This window comes from Lathamus discolor, chromosome 4, assembly GCF_037157495.1.
Source record: "Lathamus discolor isolate bLatDis1 chromosome 4, bLatDis1.hap1, whole genome shotgun sequence".
NCBI lineage: Eukaryota > Metazoa > Chordata > Aves > Psittaciformes > Psittacidae > Lathamus > Lathamus discolor.
Genome location: NC_088887.1, coordinates 83,233,915 through 83,254,448, shown reverse-complemented (window position 1 = coordinate 83,254,448; position 20,534 = coordinate 83,233,915). Strand labels below are relative to the sequence as shown.

At 36.9% G+C, this 20,534-nt stretch overlaps 1 protein-coding gene across 4 annotated transcripts in view; it reads left to right on the top strand.

The window, feature by feature from the left end:
• The first annotated feature begins 4,715 nt into the window (after positions 1-4,715).
• The window catches only part of SCEL (sciellin), a 48,909-nt gene continuing 33,090 nt past the window's right edge, over positions 4,716-20,534 (top strand). The window contains exons 1-6 of one of the 4 annotated variants that reach the window (XM_065675810.1): positions 4,716-4,846; positions 10,377-10,423; positions 11,444-11,517; positions 15,554-15,671; positions 16,313-16,375; positions 16,687-16,758. In XM_065675810.1, the coding sequence (XP_065531882.1) occupies positions 11,475-11,517; positions 15,554-15,671; positions 16,313-16,375; positions 16,687-16,758 (296 nt within the window). In that variant the 5' untranslated portion in view covers positions 4,716-4,846; positions 10,377-10,423; positions 11,444-11,474. Of the gene's footprint in view, positions 4,847-10,034; positions 10,087-10,376; positions 10,424-11,443; positions 11,518-15,553; positions 15,672-16,312; positions 16,376-16,686; positions 16,759-20,534 lie in introns of those variants that run through there. The other 3 variants (XM_065675812.1, XM_065675809.1, XM_065675811.1) reach the window with 3 other exon arrangements.

Genomic DNA, 20,534 nt, shown 5'->3' with positions numbered 1-20,534 from the left:
CACTTGCTATGATTAGCATTTTCTCTGCCAAGAATTTTAGAAAGGAAACAAAAGCCACTGCTCAGCCATTTTCTGTGACAACTAGAAGCAGTGAAGAGATTTAGACATTTTACATGCTACTTATAGCATTTTTTATTTCCTTCTTTAGTTTATGAACTTTGCCACACCTTTTGGGAGAACAATGGGCTGCAAAATACGTCTGCACTGTCACATTTAAAAAATGCATATGAAAAAGCCCTGTCAGCGCTCCTTCCTGTATTCAGGCAGGTGCGGTTAAACAACAGGTTGCATACCTTACTTTAAGCAGCTGAAAGGTCTTCCCCAGGAATGGCAACCTGCAACAGCAATAGGAAACGTAAACTGGGCTGGTAAAAGTTAATCTGTAAAACACAACATAATCCCTCTGGCATTCTGGTATGTCATATCAGACTTACTGAAATGTTGTACTCACTTTAACAGTAACATAATCTTTTGAGAGTGGCTTTAACTTGAGAGTGGCTTTAACTTGAGAGTGGCTTTAACCTGAGAGTGGCTTTAACTTGTTATTCATCTGCACAACAGCTGTTGCTACCTGATATTACAAAATTACTTTTCTATATATATATTTTAATTACTCAAGTTATAAAATTCTGAAAAATACAATATAAGAAGAATTCCATATGTCATACCTAAATATTAATTTAGACAGCGATGAGACCAATATTTGTATATTATAGTAAAAGGGCTGTGGCACTATTCTGTCTTCACTGAATATTTAAACTTTAGAGATTACAAAAGCTGTAGCAATTGTGTCCCCTCCCATGAAAAATATAACTTGGTGGTTAAAGTAGTCTGCTGGTAAAGATGGGCTGCTGTCAAAATGAGAAATTATTTGAACTTTAGGTTAGACATAGGTTAAATGACTTTTCCAATTGGTAGGCAGTTGTTTTTTCATCCTGTCCTTTGAAAGGGTTAGACATGCTTGGAGATGAGCCTTGCATGTGGATTAAGCAGAGGAATTCTGACTTTTTGAGCACCAAGGGAGGAATAAAATTGTTAGAAATGGCTCTCAGGTACTTGGCACTGCCAGTAGTTGCCCTTCGCAAGGCTGCCAAGGACACTTCTTATATATCTTTAAACACACACCTTAATATGGACTAGGATGCCATGGAGAAAGGGAGTTTCCATCTGTAGTTTGTTTTTATTTTGAGGTGTCTGTCTAGGAGCAGGACCAGAATCTTCAAGGGAAAGTTACAGAAATCCTATAGGAGTAACCTGCCCATAGGAAAAAAAATAATCATACTCCTTATTTCATCCTCTCTTCTCTGTTGCAGTGACAAATGTTGCTGAGGGTTCGCACAACCATTTCTAGTCTGGTTCTGAGTCATATGTACCTCTTAGTAAGGGTGTACACATAGGCAAGACGTTCCCTTGGATAATTGTTTTCACCAGGGGTGAAAAGTACCTCTGTACATAGAGGTAGCACAAGTCCAAGCATCCCCTTATTTTATGTAGGGCTGGACTGAGAATTAAGGGAGGAGCAGTCCTGTGTTAGTCACCTTCAAAAGGAAGGTGTCGCCCTATGCTTGAGCACCACTTCCTTTTCTATGTTAATTAGTATTATATTGGCTGCACTGGGTTCTTTTTTCCTTAAATGACCCTTCTCCTTTTAACTTAACCTGATAGAACTGCTGCCTACTTATACAGGTGATCTCAGACCAGGCTTAATCAAGAAAAATGTGTGGATGGCACAGATGTGCAACCCACCTCCCAGATAATGGAGCTGTGTCTGCCTGCTAAATGCTGTCTGGCAGCTGGCCATCATCCACTGCCAACACCTATCTGTATGTTTTAGAGTGTTTAGTTTTAGTCATTTAGTCATTTTTTGCCATGAGTTATGTTGAACACAATTCACTTTGGAAAAATCAGATCCAATGAGTAAGACCATACTAGTTAACTAAGTAGGGGTAGGGCCTGGGCTTGAGCAGTAGCCTCTGTTTGTCCATCCCACTGTCATGCACAGTGCTTGACACAGTTTTGTTCCTGCCAATTAGTTATCTCTGAAAAACACCTTGCGCGTGGATCTCTCCTATTAGAAAGCCTGACTGTTTCCAATAGGACCTTTGATGAGGCCACGTGGTTCTTTTTGGAAAGTAAGTTTAGTGATATCGATAGAAACCATGCTGTCACTTGTCATTTGGGACTGGGCTTTGGGATATTTAACTTAATAGGATAAATATAGCTATTTTACCTGTATCTTGAATCTAAAAAACTTAAACAGCACTTGCTAGAATATCTTTAAATCTTTTGGGAAGACAGTTATAATAATAGCATTTTATAACCTAGAAAACAATAGTTTATTAATCATAGTTGGAAAGTCTAAAGTATTAAAGGACTTCTCTTTTGGAGGACTGAGTATATGAAAAAAAATGCATTCACTAATGTATTCCTCCTTTTCTCGGAGGAGCCACAGAATGATATTTGTCCAAAACGTTGTCTGTTGGGTCATTGCTCATTCCCATCTATCTGTTGTGAATCTACATAAAAGCTCAATGAGGATGTGGCAGTAGCGTAATATTTTGCAGTATGTTTTGTACTTAAAAATGTAAATTAAATTCAATAACACTGAATAAGCTATTCAAAATGATGGCATTTCTGAACTAGTTATGTTCTCTTTTCTGCCAGTGCTCTATTTTAAAATTCAGCATCCCCTACTTGCAGTTTCTTAGGAGGCATTTTAAGAATTCTTTGGATGACCAATAAGCCTACGCTATTTAAAATGAGCTTGTTAGCGACGGCCTCCAAAATATGCTGGAGTTCTAAGTAGCAAGAGATAGTGACCTCTGATTACTAATCAGTAATGTGTCCCTACCGCTTGTTATTAATGAATCTAAAAGAGAAGTTATTGTAAGGAGGAATTCTAAGACATTTCTTGTTTTCTCTCATAAATCATATCAAACCATGCACTCTGCTAATGTAAATCGAATTGTCAGAATGATTTTGTAGGAGCTATATCCCGTTATATCAGCTGAGGATGTGGCCATTTGTGTTTGTATATTTTACAGAGAAGTTCCTCTTTGTTCTTGAGAGAATGGCAAGCAGAAGCAGAGTATGTAGCCAACTCTCAATAAGCAGATTATATAGGCATTATGGTTATAGGTAATATGAAATGAGTTACTGTTGTTACTGGTTGAACTAAAAAAAAATTCCTTCAGCTCTGATAAATCAATAGTAAAGCATGGCCCAGCGTGGTGATTAGGTAAATTACTTCCTTTGATTAGAAATCACTGGTTGTCAATACAGAGGCACATACTCACTTCTACTTTTTGCATTGCTTTTTTGACACTGCTAAAATATCTGTGTCCAGAATACTGTATGTGCTTTGACTGGGGAATAAGGGAGACATAATTCAAATTCTGATATAGGCTAAGCAAGTAAATTAAACTAATTCCCACTGTGGATTTCTCATGAGGAAAGACATCTGTTTCCTTTGTGAGGCATGTGTGTCACACTTGTAAAGTTGTAGTATGTCTGTAAAGAGATGCATTCACAACATTTTCTTCTTGATCATAAAAAGATAAACATATAAAACAGTGTACCTGAACATTCCAGGACTGCTACAGGTATTTTTCACATTCAGAAACACAGAAGTGAGATGTATGAAGTTCAGAAATGTTTGCTTGCTTGTATTCATTAATTCTGAAGCGTGTGGTAGTTAGTAGTTTATACTCAGTATTGTCTTGCCTGCTGCTCTGCTTCATCAGCTCTATTTCATCAGATATAACCAATGTTTAGACAACTTCATGCTATTAAGTACCAAGCCTATGAAGATGTAACCATCAACAAAAGTAAGGGCTAGAAACATGGCTAAAGAGAAACTAAGTAACTTGTGTCAGTTTTCTTTTTTTGTGTTGAAAGAAATTCGTAACTGTGACAAAAGACAATAGGACTAAAGGTTACCCAGCATCTTGCCTAACGGCATCTCACATATTTAATTACAAAAGCTCTCCAGATACAAAATAAGTGAGGGCTTGTACAAAATACATTCAACAGACTCTGTATCTTAAACAGAACCATAGGGTTGTATACAGCATTCCTATAAGGAAGTTATTGACTCCCTGCTGTTGTGTTTAGTAGTAAGGCACTTGTTAGCCTACAGAGAAATGTATTGCAGACATTTTAAAGGAAGAAAAGGGAAGGCAGTCTCTTCTCCCTTTTCTGTTTGTTACTGCCTGTGCTGAAGGAGAATGCAGATGGGCACAGATAAGAGAGACTTAAAACAAGATCTCTTGTGGGAGAGTTTCCCTCCCCAGATCTTTTGCCTCTGCCCACATACTCAAACAGTGCAAATGCTTAATGCATATTGGATTCCAGTGTGTGTAACACTTCTGCAGGATTTTCCTTTGATGAAATATGGTGTTTCTTCATGTTCACCTGCATAAAATACTTGAAACCCTTTAGCTGAGAGTCAGCCCCGTAACTCTGCAATGTACGTTTCTGTGGGGAATCCAAATGACTGCAGCATATTTTTCCAAATAGTAATTGCTTGGTTTTTGTTTCAAGGTCTGAAAGCATTTCATCTTGTGAAACCCAGCCCTACTGCACTTGAAAAGTACAGCAAGCACAGAAGTGTAACCACTCACCTGTACTTTTAATTGATCTGGTATTTCTACAAGGTGCCACCCTTTTCCACACCTCCTACCTCCTCCTTAAGTGACTCAGCCTCTGAAGGAGAAATCTCTTGACTTTTCAGACAGCTGGATGGGGAAGGACAGTTCAGCTCTCTGTCTGCCTCGACTGTACCTCATTTTCAGGTATCTACAGGTTGACTTACCATACTGAGCCACTCTAGGACACTAACTTCTAGGTAAGGACATTTCCTTTTCTGGGTTTATATTCCATGTATGGGAAGTCCTACATCTTCAGGTGTGCTGTGATTTCTTAGTGTCCAGTTTATGATCCTGTTTCAAAGAATCTTATTTTCAAGAAGTGTGGAGTGGAGAACTTGACCATGAAAATTCAGCACTTAAAGGATTTCATTTTAGGTTCATTTCAAATTCCTTGGACCTTTCTGACATCTTCTCTTGCCCATATTATCTTAATTACTTCATTATTTACATTATATTGGTAATTATATTTTATTCTAATGCTATTTCCCTGCTGACAAGCTCACTGTTCAGACCACATTTTTACGAATGGCTGTTTTAATGTATTTTTTGCACTCTCCTTAGTTTTGTTATTTCTTTATTCTTTCTTTCAAACTCTTATCTAAAATTAAAAAACATTAAAACCTCATTTACTTGAATTTGCTTCACGTGTATAATTTCAGAAAAAAAATTTGCAACAGTTTGTTTTAATTTCCACCTTGGCAAAAGAGACAGCAAAAGTACCCATTCTGCTGTGATACAATAAAATACCTCTACATGAACTCATTTATAAGCAGGAAGGGTTCTTTACTAAAAACCTAGAAAACTGAAAGAGTTGGAAAAAAAAACCCAACCAAAAACTCTATTAAAATTATCACCCCCCCAATCCATAAAAAAAAAAAAAAAAAAAGAAAAAGAATCAATTTAAACTGATCATATATTACTAATTTGAAAACATGTACAAATGTAGGTTTTGACTTAGCAGCTGATTTTACATTTAATGACAGTACCAAAGCTTAATTTCTTTCAAAACAGAATCTCCTCCACCCACGTCCTGAAAAACCAGTTTTGAGAGCTCTTTCAGCTACAAATAGATGATCTCTGCCACACATTCATGTGTTCTCTAGTCCTACCTTGCCTGTTCTAACCTTGCCTGTTTTCTCTTTCACTCACATACACATTATTTCTGTGAGAGCTGTTATTAACTCTGTGGCCTAAAACTGTAAAGTACTTATTTAAACACAATATATTATTTCCAGAAGTTTGCAAATGTATTATATGGCTACTGCCCAGACATGCAACTCCTGGGGAAAAAAAAAATCATTCCAGGAAAACATTTTTGTTGTTCTTTAATGTCTATAGAATAAATGTAGTTATTTTTACCTGTAGTTATTTTTACCTGTAGTTTTCAGCAAAAGGACAAAAAGACTAATAACTAAAAAAAAGAGAATAATGTTGCTGATAATTTTGAAGCATATAAATTATACTCAAGTGGGGTTTTTCTAAGCTCTGAGTACACACTTGGTACTATGCTGAGTTAGCAACACAGTTCTTTCTATTTCATGTCCTAGCCTACAGTCTTGAGTGACACCACTGGATACTGGTGACACCACTGGATACTGTATGACAATTTTGTACATACAGATCTGCACCTGACAAAGTGGGACTTAAAGGTTATTGAGGAGATCATATGCTTGACTGAAATAGTAAATTGGAAAGTATGAAGGATATACAGCCTTGGCTGGCTCTAACTGTGATGGTGATTTGGAAAACAGGTTTTATCTGCAGTCAAGAGGTACAGCCACATTTAGAAATGGGAATTCTTATTTGAGCTAAAGTATAGGTAGCCCAGTCGCAGCACTTTGATATCTGGGGGGAGAAATGATGGATGTAGAGAACAGCAAATTTGATATTGACTTCCAAACGAGGAAGATTTCACTCACAGACTTATGGGTGCCTATCTAGAAGGGCAACTGTAATGCTGTGTCTCCCCAGTGCCTTTTCTCTAAGGCCTGGAGATCTTTACCCTGTATCAAGTCAGAATGACTTCAATAATTTTCTTACTCACACATCTTACTATATTCAAGAAAAATGATGAAGAAAATAACAAAATTTGCTGACTTGACATGAAAGTTGTTAACTAAAGGCAAGGAAATACTATAGTGTACTTCATAACTGTGATTAAGTAAGATCAAATGCATTGGGTTTTTTTAAATGCCCTATTCTCCACATCCATCTCATATAAGTTAAAACAAGCCAGGAAGTATAGGTTTAATATTAACCATTACAATGGGGGAAAAATAAACCCAAACCCACCAACAAACAGTAAAGGTGAAGTAAGCCTTTGTTTTATTTGTTTACCAATAGTTATTCTATCCAAAATTTCCCCTGGACCACAGTAAAAGCAAGCAAATGGGTTAAACCACATAGGATGTGGGAAATTGATTTCCTAATATTTTATTAGATTTCCAATGGGATAATTTTAAAATTTTAAGCTCTGATTACTCCCAAGACACTGAATGTTTAGCTTACTTCTGAGCAGAACAGCCCTTAAAAATATTGCGTTTTGGTGGAAGGTTTCATATTTGGGATAAATAAAGTTTCTTTCTCATATGGTAGATATTAGATATTTTTGAAAATCAGTCAGCAATCTGTGGCTGTGTAGAGCCATGTATAAGACACCTGCTGGCGATTAATGTGGGCATGCCAAAGTCAGTATCATCTCTACCATCCAATGCAGCATGAGCAGCTGGAAGACAGGAAAATTCTGAGACTATTTTGCTTAAAATTAGTCATTCGTCTACAACTTCTTGTGTCACTCAGTTCATTAATAAGGAAGTTTGATATTTTAGGCATTCACATTTGGCAATGCTTTAGATTAAAAGCTTCAGTATAAAAACAAATGTTTTGACTTTTAGGAGAAGATTCACCTCCCTTGACACTCCCTCACTACTCACATGTTGAGTTACTTTATATACAGGGTGATAGTATGTAGTACCTCCAAGCTGTGGAAAGAAATATTATTAGAAGCAAAATACATATCAACTAAATATTTATAAATAAGGTTTTAATCACTGTCAGCTAGAAATCAAAGAACAAAGACTTTTTTGGTTGTAACTAGTTCAGTCTGATGTGGAGAACATGATTCTTACAGGAAATGTTTGTATTATTCTTATGTATTTTTTTAAATACAGCAATGCATACATGTGAAACCTAATTATGTAGAAAGCTACAGCCAAGAACAGAAGAAGGAAGGCAGGAGGACCCCTGTACTAGCTGAAAACTAGTAGGTGTAGCTTTGAGAATTTAAGACAGGCCTGAGGTCTTCTGCTGGTCAGTCATTGCAAGATGTGGAAAGGAGATACAGAAATGTGAATATGGTTATTTGTGATAAAACCAGAACTGGAGACCTGTGCTGCTTTCTGAATAACTAGCTACCAGCTTGGAGGGGCACTTGACCTTCCCTGAAGTCATGTCTGAAGTTTTTTCTGGATTTCTTTGGGACTGAATTTGGATTTCCCCAAAAATGGGAGAGGGTCTGAATCCGGGGCTGGCATGTCTTGAAACTTTTGGGGAACTGCTCATTGGACTGGCTGGGGCAGTGTTAATTTTCTTTTAAAGCTTCCCGACGTTGTTTTTAAATTCAAATTATGCTGGAGCTGCATTCCTGTTTGTTTTTGTTTTGCATTCCAGCTGGGTTGTTTTGCTTCAGTGGTTGAGCTCTTATTAAGAATGCCGGAACATAATTTACTACTATAGGGTACTATAGAAGCCTGTAACTTCTCTGTCTTGCAATTTCATTTACAAAGTTCAAAACAACCTTTTTCTTTTTTTTTTGAAATCTCTTTTGAACCGTGGGCTAAAGATAAGCAGTTCATTGACCTGTTTGAATAATGTGGTGGTTCCAGATCTTTATGAGCCCTAAGTTTTTAAACTCATGTGATCCTCACATCTTCTGTCCGTTCCCCTTTCTACATACACAGATACACACACTTAATCCACAACAGTGAAGACCGAGGGGAAAAAAAAATGCTTTGATGAATTGTATTCTTCCTCTTTATGCAAGATTCTTTTCAGTTCAAGATCCTGAAATTTGAATCTTACTCTGATGATTCTTGATTGTCTGTGCTAGAGATTAAAGTAGGAAAATATTTTTAATTTATGTTTTAAATTTGAATGGCTTAATCTTTGATATACAACTTGAAAGTCATGAAGCAAGAAGTAAACCTTGAGGACAATATGGCAGTATTATGTAGGACTAAAATTTCAGAATAGCTGGCACATTTTCAATGCTGACTGTAGAAGGGAGTGTGCCTGTTTCTTATATTCATTTATGCATATTACTTTCAAACTGCCAGACTAAGTAGTAGTTAATGCCCGATGCTGTACATACGTGCAGCAGAAATATTGTTTTGCCCTAAAAACATTTTTAAAAATTAATACAGGACAGGAGACAAGACACAATTTTAATTAAATGATGGAGGATAAAAGAAATGTGCTTGCTGGACTTTCTTTTGACATGCATGGATACAAGCAGGAATTGTGTCATTAATACATTTGTAGTTATTGTGTCGATTATAAAGTCAGCCTCAAAATGTATGGACTTCTTACTTTGGTGGTAGTTTCTATTTCAGAACAAATGTCTGAGGCTCCCTTGTTTAATTTTAACAAAGGTATATGGTACTTCCTCGCCAGTTCTGTGAGAAATTGTTTCCATCATGAATCTGTGGAAAGGAAGGCTATAGTATAAGATGAAGTCTACATAGCAGTTTCTTCTCATTATCAGTGAGAAATATTTAGATTGCAAAATGTGTATTTTTGACAAGATATTCTAAGCCTTAGAATGATGACATTAGGTTTAATTTCCACAAAAGGTGGCTCCATTTTCTAAGTTTTATTATTCACTTCCCTTGGGAAATGGCTTTAAAAGTTTTTATTAGAAAATAATTCCTTCTTCTCTAGAGGAAAAAGTCACAACACTCACTGCCTGTGAAACGTGCTGAAATGTCAAGCTTCATATTGTCATGGGACTGACTGAAATAAGAACCAGTATCAGACGTCCAGCTGTTGCTAAGCTGAAAACATATATAAATCAGAGTCCTCTCTATCATCTTGTGACACTTCAGGAAAATTTATAGCAAGATTGTTTAGTGTTTAAAGCTGATTGCTTGGATAACCTACCTAAAAGGTTTCTAGGAAATGCAGAGCATATCTGCTCAAAACCTTATACCAGTCACTTTGTAAGACGTTTTATGACCTATTGCAAAATAAAGAAGGCTCATCATAGCCCTGAGCATACTTTTATTCAGTGGAAACAGGATCCAGCAGTCACATGTTTTCTACGCACACTGCCAATGCATGCTTGATACAAACAGTTTAAAAGAAAGGAGTGTGGTCAGAGCCTTCCAATCAACATGCCAGAATTTTGAACTCTCACAAACATCTGGAATTTCACGACTGGGTATGATATATGCAGACTTTTGGACTTCAGCATTATTTTTGTATTTATATCTTTACTTCCTAAAAAGATCTGTATTTGTTTACATCCAGATATTGGTTTCCTACTTTCTTTGCTTGGTAATGGTAAGCTTTTTTAGGAATTGTCTGGCAGTAAAAACATAAAAAAGACAAATCTGTTCCAAGTGTAATTCATTGTGTGTTAACCACAGTTTTCTATGGTTTATTGACAGTGCTACTTTTGGTATTTTTGCTAAGCTTTTGCCAAAATTAATCTTTTTCACCTTCCATCAGTAAAGAAACAGCCGCAGGCTCCAGGCTCTCAATCCACTCTATTTTAGGTGAGTGAGCAATACACTCTACGTCTGCAAAACAAGCAGGACAACTATGTCGTTGAGAGAACCGGGAATGTTTCTGACTTTTGATGACTGCTTGCATCACAAAATGTTTTCCAGTGCTTCTGTAAATTTTAAGCAGCCTGACCAGTGGAGGTGGTTGGGAGCTTCCCAGCTTAACCTTGTTTTCTTGGAAAATGCTGCTTTTTAAAAGGAATTCACTTGCTAAGAGGGTCAGTTTGTCCACATTCTTCAATGTTAGGATTGGGTTTGCTTTTATTTTTGACTTAAGGGAGAATTTTTTGTCATTGAAATGTCTTACGTTCTGCTTGATGCTTTCTCTAGGAAAGCTGATGTTGAAAATCCAGTTTCAAAGCATAACATGAAATCTTTTGAGCGGCTAAACCCCCAAATATTTGTTTTATTTTTTTATTTTTTTATTTTTTTAAATCAACCAGTCTTGGAGGCTCAGTTTTTGACCTGATTTGAGATAAAGGAAGAAGTCAATGACTGGAAAACTGCTGCAGTGTAGAACCACCTCTGTCCTGGACCTCCACATTAGCTGCAGGCCATGGAAGCTGTGAGACCTGTCAGCGGGGCTGGGTGAGCCCATGTTAGCTTGAGGCACTGCTCTGAGCCACAAGCTGATACCATCTTCCCATGAAGCTAATCAACTCACCCCAATCTTCATTACTTTGTCTTGCCCTCCAAAGGCTATTACCACCCCACATGCTCTCAGAGAAGGAGCTCTTGACAAGGAAAAGGAGGGAGAGGCAATGTGACATGCAGAAACACAGGGCAGGGATACACATAGTCATCACCAGGGAGAGAAAAGCCACTTCTGTGCCTGAGCTTCAGTTCAAAGAGGTCAGCAGCTGGTGCTAAGTCATTCTACTGTTAGACTAAACTTGCACGAGGAGGTGATCAGCATGGCAAATGAATTTAAAATGTCTTTGGGGATCATTTCTAATCTCACTGCCAACTCTTTTTGTTTTCATTTTTGGTTTTTTTCATGTTTTCTTTTAGATTCCCACAGAAGGACACCCCACTGAACAAAATGTCAGCTTTCAGCATACGAAAACAGGCTCCTAACAAAAGCGGTAATACTGAGTCTTCTTTATTTTCTGCTCTTAGGGTACTTACAGATTGAGGCATGGCCTTTCTCCTTTCCAAGCATTGCCATGCCCATCGTGCAGCTCCCTCACAGGACATACCAGCACTGTTAGGCTGTGATGGGCTGGTTATCAGGTTCACACCAGGACCTGCTTCAGCCACAAAGCTAGCAGTGGTCTTTGTAAGGTTTCATTGCAGAGATTTAGGCTAAACCATCATGCTGGGCAGTGTAGTGTGCTGGAGAAGGAGAGCCAGGCAGTGTGGTGCAAGACAGTGGTTCCCTCCACTGAGCCCTGTGGTTGCTTTGGAGATCCCACAGGAGCATGGCAGCTTGGAAGGCAGTGGACAGATGGTCTCGGCATCGTCCCATTGTCTCACTTGGGTAAAATGAGGAGAAATCAATGAAAATTAGAATAGGAGGAGGGGAGAGAAATGTTATTTAATCATTGTCAGTTAGGTTTGTATATTCCTTTTGAGGGACAAAACTTGAGGAGGGCTGGAGTTTGCTTTCTATGCAGAGAAATGTCAAGAAACAAATTGGAAATGCGATGAAATTTTCAATTTCCCTGGAACCTGCAAAATACTTCTAAAGACTGAAGGGTTTTGAGGTACACAAGGACATGGTTTGGGTGGGACATGCCAAACCTAAGTACCGCAAAATGCGTGCAGCCATGGTGGGAAGCAGCTTGGCTCTACAATGCTAAGGACATAAACTTCTTATTGTCAAGATAAGAAGGGGATAAGCTCCATCTGCCTCTGCTCATGTGACCTGAACTGTTGTATCAGATCTATATTTAGTTTTTTAATTGAAACTTGGAAGGCAATTCATTAGACCAAAAATTAGTACTCTTCAGCAAACCCAAAGCCTCATGCATTACCAAATTGCCTCTGATGTTTCTTGAAAATAAAACACAATACATATTCCTTGGCTACGGCCTTTCTAGGAGATTTTCCTAATTGCACTAAGCAATTAAGAAAGCTGTAATTTCTCTGAAATCCAAGTGATTTTTTGGGTAAGAGATAATAGTTTTCCTTAAATGTTATTGGAAAAAAGCCAATATTGTACATGCAAGTTTAATTGTAATAGTTGGATATATACTGAGTACTTCTTGATTATATAGAAATGCTTCTATTGTGTTTGTGTCATTGAAGAATTTTTCTTCAAGACTCAGAGGAGGTTATGCCTGACAGTAGAGCACAGATTAAAATGTATTGCAGACAGTTGAAAGCATCTTTGTCTAAAACCATTAGTTTGAAAGGAATGCTGGAATCATTTCCACCCCTTTAGCTGCCATCAGCTGTCCTCACCATAGAGAAGTTTTATCTCTGGAATGCATATACTTGAACTCACATTTTTTCCTACTTTCCAAAATTTACTTCTTTTTTTTTTTTTTTTTTATTTTCAATGCAAATGATTGTACCAAATATAAAATACCTAAATATTTATGAGAATAGGAAGGTACAGTTTGTAACATTCAGTAATCAAGGATTTGAATGAAAATCCAACATTAAAAAGTTGGTGGTTTTCTTTCTATCAATATAGGTTCAGCCAAGTTCCTGTTATATCCCAACATTGCTAGTATTATCATTATATTCAAAACAGTAAATATGTAGAGCAAATGCACATAAGTTAGTCTTGTTTGCCAATTACAGCTATCTCAGTACTTGACAGTGACTATGAAAACAATGCTATCGTTTACATCAGTGGAGGTCCTTCTTTTCAGTTTGCTTATGTAGATAGATATTTTAATGAACCTCTGAAGCTATACAAGTGAGGCTGGGATGTCTTCATTTTTTCAAGTCTTTAAAGTCAGTTTTTAATAAATATTTTTAAGAGAAAAGCTAGGTCGATTGGCAGGGAACAGGCTGATGCAGAAATCATGCAGTAAGGATACATGGCCTTTTGTTCTTAATCTATCGTGATTGTCAGCACATTCTTACAAATCTCATCTATGATGTGCCTTTCATTTCTTAATGGCCTCAAAGGGCTGCATCTATACTGCTCATAAAAGAAAGCCAAACATCGGCATCAGGGCCAAGAGACAGAAACACACATCAGTGCTACCACAGCCATGCTTTGTAAATGTTTGTCACTTCTCTAGCAGCTCAGTCTAACACAAGAAGAGCCAGAGAACATTTGCAGCTGCACAAACGTGAATGAGGAGTGCAATCCTTTAGTTTGTTCACTGTCCTTTTATTGTCACTATAGATGTATCTACAGTGAATTGCAACAGATAAGAGCAGACACAGTTTGGGTTACAGTGAGATATATATTTAGACTGAATTTTATCTTTGCACTCCAGAGTTTTGCTTTCAGGAGAAAAATGTGTTTAAAAAAATCAGTCTTGGCCATTGTCAGTCAAAATGGTTTTTTCGTGCTTCATTATATTTTGGTCTTCCACTCATTGTAGCTATTTGTCATCTTTTCATGTTAGTACTACAGCTGAAGTTCTTATATTAAAAGCAAGAACTACATTTTCTTGTAAATTACAGCAGAAACACAGCTATGACAAATGATCTAACACTGACTGAATGTATTTTCTGTGTGGTCTTTCTATACACAATCTTTATGGACAAATGTCCTTACTGAACACCAGATAGTGATATCTCCTAAAATCTGATGGTGTTAAAGTCCTTTTGTGTGAAAGCTCAGGGAGTGAGGAATTCTTGGAGAAAATCATGGAGGTCTCTAAAGGAAAATCCAAGAAACTCAGTATTCTTCATCAGTCAGTTAGTTGATTAACTGGATGCTATTGACAAGGGTCTTGCACGTGTAGTTTTTCAAGTTCTTTTCTCTGGGAAGGTTTGGGGCAAATATCACAATTCAAAGATGGATTTTCTATTGGGGCTCAACTTCTAGTCTTCCATTTTAAAGAGAAAACATCGCAAGAAGAAGTTCTTTACTGTGAGGGTAGTGAGGCACTGGAACAGGTTGGCCAAGGAAGTTGTGAATGCTCCATCCCTGGTGGTGTTCAAGGCCAGGCTGGACGGAGTCTTGGTTGACATGGTTTAGTGTGAGGTGTCTCTGCCCGTGGCAGGGGGGTTGGAACTTGATGATCATAAGGTCCTTTCCAACCCTAACTATTCTATGATTCTAACAATATTCTCCCTCACTTCAAATAGCCTGATGATACAAAACTTTGGTGGTAAGAAAACGAACTGAGGATATTGGACAACAGTCACTGAATTTGAGATAAACATTAACTTTCTAATACAGTGAGGAAGTTATATTCTCACAAATCGAATTAACATTGTATTGATACTTATTCAACCTACTAAATATCAGCATTGTTGGACAAAGATATTTTAGGTTGCTTTGAAAAGTAAATAAGGCTTCCATGTTCACACAGTGTGTAAGTGTATATGGGAGTTCCTCCCAGTGACTTGAAACCATACACCCATTTTAGTTAAATTTGTCATAAAGTTATAGGTCTTAAATGTATTACTTTTATTAAAAGTTCAGTAAAACTAGGTAGCTGGTTAGAAAATGAACTGTTCATTCAGGCACTGAGGAAAAAGCTTCAGAAGGAGCATGACCCTTCTAAGAAACCTGAAAATACACACACTGAGCTGTGGATGTAGGAGGAGGACCATGTGATCATCTCAAGGTTAGCTTTGCTTTGAAATTTGCATCCTGTCACACATCTGCAAATGCAAAACCCACAAACAATGCCTCAGGAAACAGTATTCATTCGTTTGACTTTCCTGGAATTATTGTTCTCTGTATATTTCATAATCAATTTATCAGATTTGTGATATTTGTTTACATTAAAAGTATATGAAGCTGTTTCATATTAAGGAGGAAGCTGAATTTAGTTTTGTAAATTGGGCTTCTGCAGTCCCTTGAAGGTTGAAGGGACTAAACCACAAACTTTCAAAGCAAAATGTGTGCACTAAACAGGAATGACAGCTGAAGAGTCAAACTGATAAACATTTACATATTTCAGCCTTTCTAATAGTACATTAAGTTTCCAAAGTTATTCCGTATGTTCCTTTTCAAGACATGTTTCTCTGCATTTGCAGATAATAAGAGCCCCTCTGTTGCAATTAAAAGCAGACAACAGGCTACTCATGATAGTAACAAACGACGGACCCTTTTGCAAGATAACAGCTGGATAAAGAAGAGGCCTGAAGAGGAAAAGTAAGAAAGATATGAAATATATTTCTTCTGTATTTAGTTCAGTATGCCATGTACATTTTCTTGGAGTGTCTACTTTTTCATGAACGGTATGAACAGGAATTACATTAATTTAATCAAATAACTAGTATTTGCTTTTCTTGATGAGGTACTGATTGCCTTTTGGAAGTAGCTTGCTGGATTTTCACTATGTTTTTAATTGGGACTTTTGAGTGTTGATCGTTTAATGAAAGGCTTCTGCTCTAGAAGAAAAATCCCACATTTCATATATCTAGGTTGCAGGACTGATAGCTAACATTTTCCTTTTACAAGCAGGAAGATTATAAATCTTGGCAAGTTCTTTTAAGGAGCTTAAATCAGGATCAGTTGAAATTCACTCTAATACAAACTAGGACTTCCATTACAGAAAAACTCCACCATGAGAGCAGGCTTCCATTATCTGGCCCATGAACAGCATGCAGGAAGAGATTATTCTTACTCCAAAATGTCTGGAGTCATCTAATGCAGAGATCTGTAACTGATGCGATTATAGTAGTAGTAGAAAGCTGTGACATATGATTGAGAACAGAAACGCTTTGCTAAGAAACAATTTTCTATTTTAATATTAAAATTTTAACTAACTACTGTCTTTCTTTTGCTTGAAGTGCTGATGAAAACTATGGAAGGGCTGTACTTAACCAATACAAATCTCAAGATAGCCTACACAGGTACAGTAGAGAATCTGTACACCTTTCTAATGATATTGTCAAAGAAAACTGAGTGTCCTTTTACTGTATTCTGTTTGTAGCAAGAACTTGCTTTGTTCAATTTTAGTCTATGCATCTTTCCCCTGTAAATCTGACTCCAGCGTCAATAACTGTTAGGTTGATCATTGCAATTCATGCAGGGTTGGATGTGTTGACACCTGATGGTCTGAAATAATGTATGATATCTTGAGACCTGCATTATTGTTTTTTTTTGGTGCCGAGTTGTTTAATAAAAACAGTAACTAAAGTGGCATTTCTAATCTTTTTTATAGCAGTGCCACAAATGAAAAGGAAGATCAGAAAGCTGTACTTGGACGTTACAGGTCTGATACTACCCTGGACAGGTAGGGATTTTTTCTGTATATATTGTATTTTGTTATTCTCATACCTGTGCAGGGGTCTTAAAAATGAAAGCATGAATGAAATCAGTGGGGTTTTAAAATTTTGCTATTTATTAAGCACCTAAGTAGAAGAAAATTATTTTTCTTCATGAATTACCAATGAGACAAACAGAAACGCGATTAGAGGAAAGGTTCTTTTGACATATAGCTCTTCTTCTTCTCTATCAATTTCTGTGCATTCTTGTCCTCATAAAAGTATCTCTGCACCGATGAAAACCACTGCTTTCAAACTGTGTATCACAGTCCTTTCTCTGATAGTTAAGCACAACACAGCTAAACCTCTAGTTCTTTGCAAATCCTTACTGCCACTTCATACGATGATCAGTACAAATATCAGAATAATATGCTTAACATAAAGGAGCTTAATTTGAATGTCCTCTTCAGCCTTGACCTCTGTTAAGGCATGACTATGCTTGTGCTTGCAGATTCTTTCTGCATTGCATCTTCAAAATTCAGCCCACATTAACATCCAGTATCCACAACATGCAGAGGCCATGAGTAACAGCACTTTAGTACACACTGTGGAAAAAGTGCACTTGTTTAGTTGGATCATAGCATTGTGCTATTTTGTTTGATGATCTTTACTTCTGCTGTAAGAAACAATGAAAAACTGTTATGTAAAATTTACCTTCTCCATAGAAGCTTGGAGCAAAATAGGCTATGCAGCTGTGTGATATCACCCCTCCGTTGATTCTTCTATAGGCTGCTGAATCCTGCTGTATTTGTTCACTCATCAGGAGCAAACTGTCCTAACTTCAATTTACCTACTGGCCTTCTTTGTATCTTGTTATTTCCACATTAGTGTTTTTGATCTGGGGGTCCAAATCTCCATGCAGGTATTTAAGATGGGCGCACACCTTGTATATGTACAATGGCTTCTGGTCCATTTGCTGTTCCTTCCCTCATACTTCATAATATTGAATTTGCTCTTTTGAGTGACGCTGAGAATTATCTTTAATTTTTATAACATTATCTATATAATTCCAAGGCCTCTTTCTTGAATGATAATAGCTGGTTCAGAGATCAACTGCTTTTCTTGGCAGGCATTACTTTGCATCTAAGAAAAGTGAACGTTATCTGCCATTTTAGTAATCTGACATGTTAGCAGATGACTTCTGAAAACCTTGCCAGTCTGCATTTGTTTTGACTACCATGAGTCAGTGTCACTGGCAAGCAACATCACCTTCTTTTCTAGATAATTTATGAACATATGGAAAAACACAAGTCTTAAACAGATCCCTCCTTCCACTGTGAAAAAATGTCATTTACCCTAAACCTTTGTTTCCTACTTTTGAAGCTGTTACTTATCCTTGAAATGACCTTCTCTATTACCACATAGATCGCTTTGTTGAAGAGCCACTAAAGCAAATTTCTATGAAGCTTTTGGAAATTCAAGTAGAATATGCCAGCTATGTCACTCTTATCTTATTTTCATTGACTTCAAATAAATTTTTAAGGCTTGATTTTCATACATAGAAACCCTGATTACTAATTAGGAAGTCATAGGACAATTCCAGTTTCTACAGTGTCACTGTCACATTGTCCTTTTGCACCTATCTATGTCTTTCTGCTTTATGCCAAGATAGTAAGATGTCTGAATTATTTTAGGTTGTAAGCTGATTGTCTTTATGTTTTCATATACACAAATATCTAACATAAAGGGTTTTTAATGTGCAAAAGATGACAGAGAATACAAAGAGGATTATAGGTATGAATATACACCTCTGATAACTAATGCAGAATATGTTCATAAATTGAGTGAATAATGATGGGTTTACCTGAAATGATCACAATAAGGAAGTTTATTTTTCCTTACTCATTACTGGTCTTCTCAAAACTGTGAAATGTAACCATTCCAGGATTAATTTTTACACACCTGTTGCCAGTAGGCATTTCTGTAATGGATGCATCTCCTCAAACTTGCAGCTAATGCATTACAAGGTGTGGTGATGTACTACCTCTTAACACCTTTTTGTACCCTGCAGTCCAATTTGATACTTCTGCTTCCTCTATGAAGGATGTTTTCCATTGGGCACAACTCCCTTATTTTCTTAAAAATTATTTCTGGCAAGCGTAACCATGGTACATGGTTGCATGGTACATGGTACATGGTTGCATGGTACATGGTTACATGGTACATGGTACATGGTACATGGTACATGGTTACATGGTACATGGTACATGGTTACAAGCTTGCATGAACTTTGCAGGACTTGGTTGTTTAGTTGCCTGTGTGAAAAAGCAGGTTTTTTTTGTTTTTTTTTTTAATTTCTTTTTTTTATTTCCTGTGCAAAACTAAAAAGCAGAGTTGAAAAAACAGCATGTTCCTGGGAGGCAGGATAAAGTCTGAAGGACTGCTTTTAGTAGACAGTTCTTGAGAAAAATTACCCTGGTATTGGAGATCTCTCAGAGCTGTTTATAGAATTATAGTAAGTCATGCTGTCTATGTGGAAAATTATTTTGTCTAGCTAAGATGCTATAAAAATGTTAGTCTTCTGTACTTTAGGAGAAGGCCTTTAGGAGTTACCTGTTTGCGAGGTAGATAATGGAATATCTTTTCACAATTCTGCTCTGCATCTCTTTTGGCCATGACTGTAATATTCCAAAAGACAAGGATTTAAAGAGTCTGGATCTCTATCTGGATCAATGTCTCTTCAATAGCTAGTTTTCAAAATGACAAAATGGTCATTGAAATGCTAACTAAAAAAAAAGTAATATACGGAGTATAGGAGTAATTTTGAGTTCATTGTGTGTGTAAATGTGACAGTGAAAACATATCTAGGAGCTATATTAAGTACAGTTTTCTGAGTCCTGGAGACTGCCATATCGATGTTCAAAAATAGCATTGTTTGATATTAATTTTGCTTAACCCAATATCTACAAAATTTAAGCATCACTTTCAGTATTAAGGACCTGGGAGAGATATTGCAGATGACCACATGCAATTGCACCATTGGCTGCAAGCACAAGAAAATACCAAGAGCTGTTAAGTTACTAGCAGAACGCCATAGCTTGATGACAGCAGGTACACGTGCTTGTACTGGCAGGCAGATCTACACATCATAACTCAGGCAACAACTGCATTTTACAGATAATCACAAGTAGCCTTCTGGATGGGAGGAACAATTTCATTTATCCTTTTATTTCTCTCATATTATTAACAACTAAGCATTTGACAAAAGATGGGAGAAATATTAAAATAATATAATGAAAATGAAAATTTCATTACTATTTTTCCAAGTATTACTGAGTCCAGAATAGCTTCCAGGAAGAATAAATCCTAACTGCACTTACAGCAATTAAATCTGAAGAGATGGGACTGAAGCAAATGAGACGCTTTCATTCTCTTCTTTATTAATAATCTAACCCTTTGAAACCACTGTTCAGTCTTGGTATGAGCCCGTTTTGCACATCTTGAACACTGCATGCAGCCTTTCACTTTTGTGAAGAAACTACAACAGAACCAGAAAAAAAAGTTAAGAGGGAGGTGAAAAAAAAATGATGACTGGGATGGAATATCTTTCATATATGGAATGTCTGAAGAGACAAAGTTTCCTTAACTTGGAAAAGACTGACATAGCGAGTAAGGAGGGGGTATTTTCTGTTTGTTGCACTGTGAGAATGAGGAGATACTCTATAAAATGTTTAAGTAACAATTAAAAAAAAAACAAGAAAAGAAAAAAGCAGGGCATTTGTTTTTCCCTTAACACATAGATTAA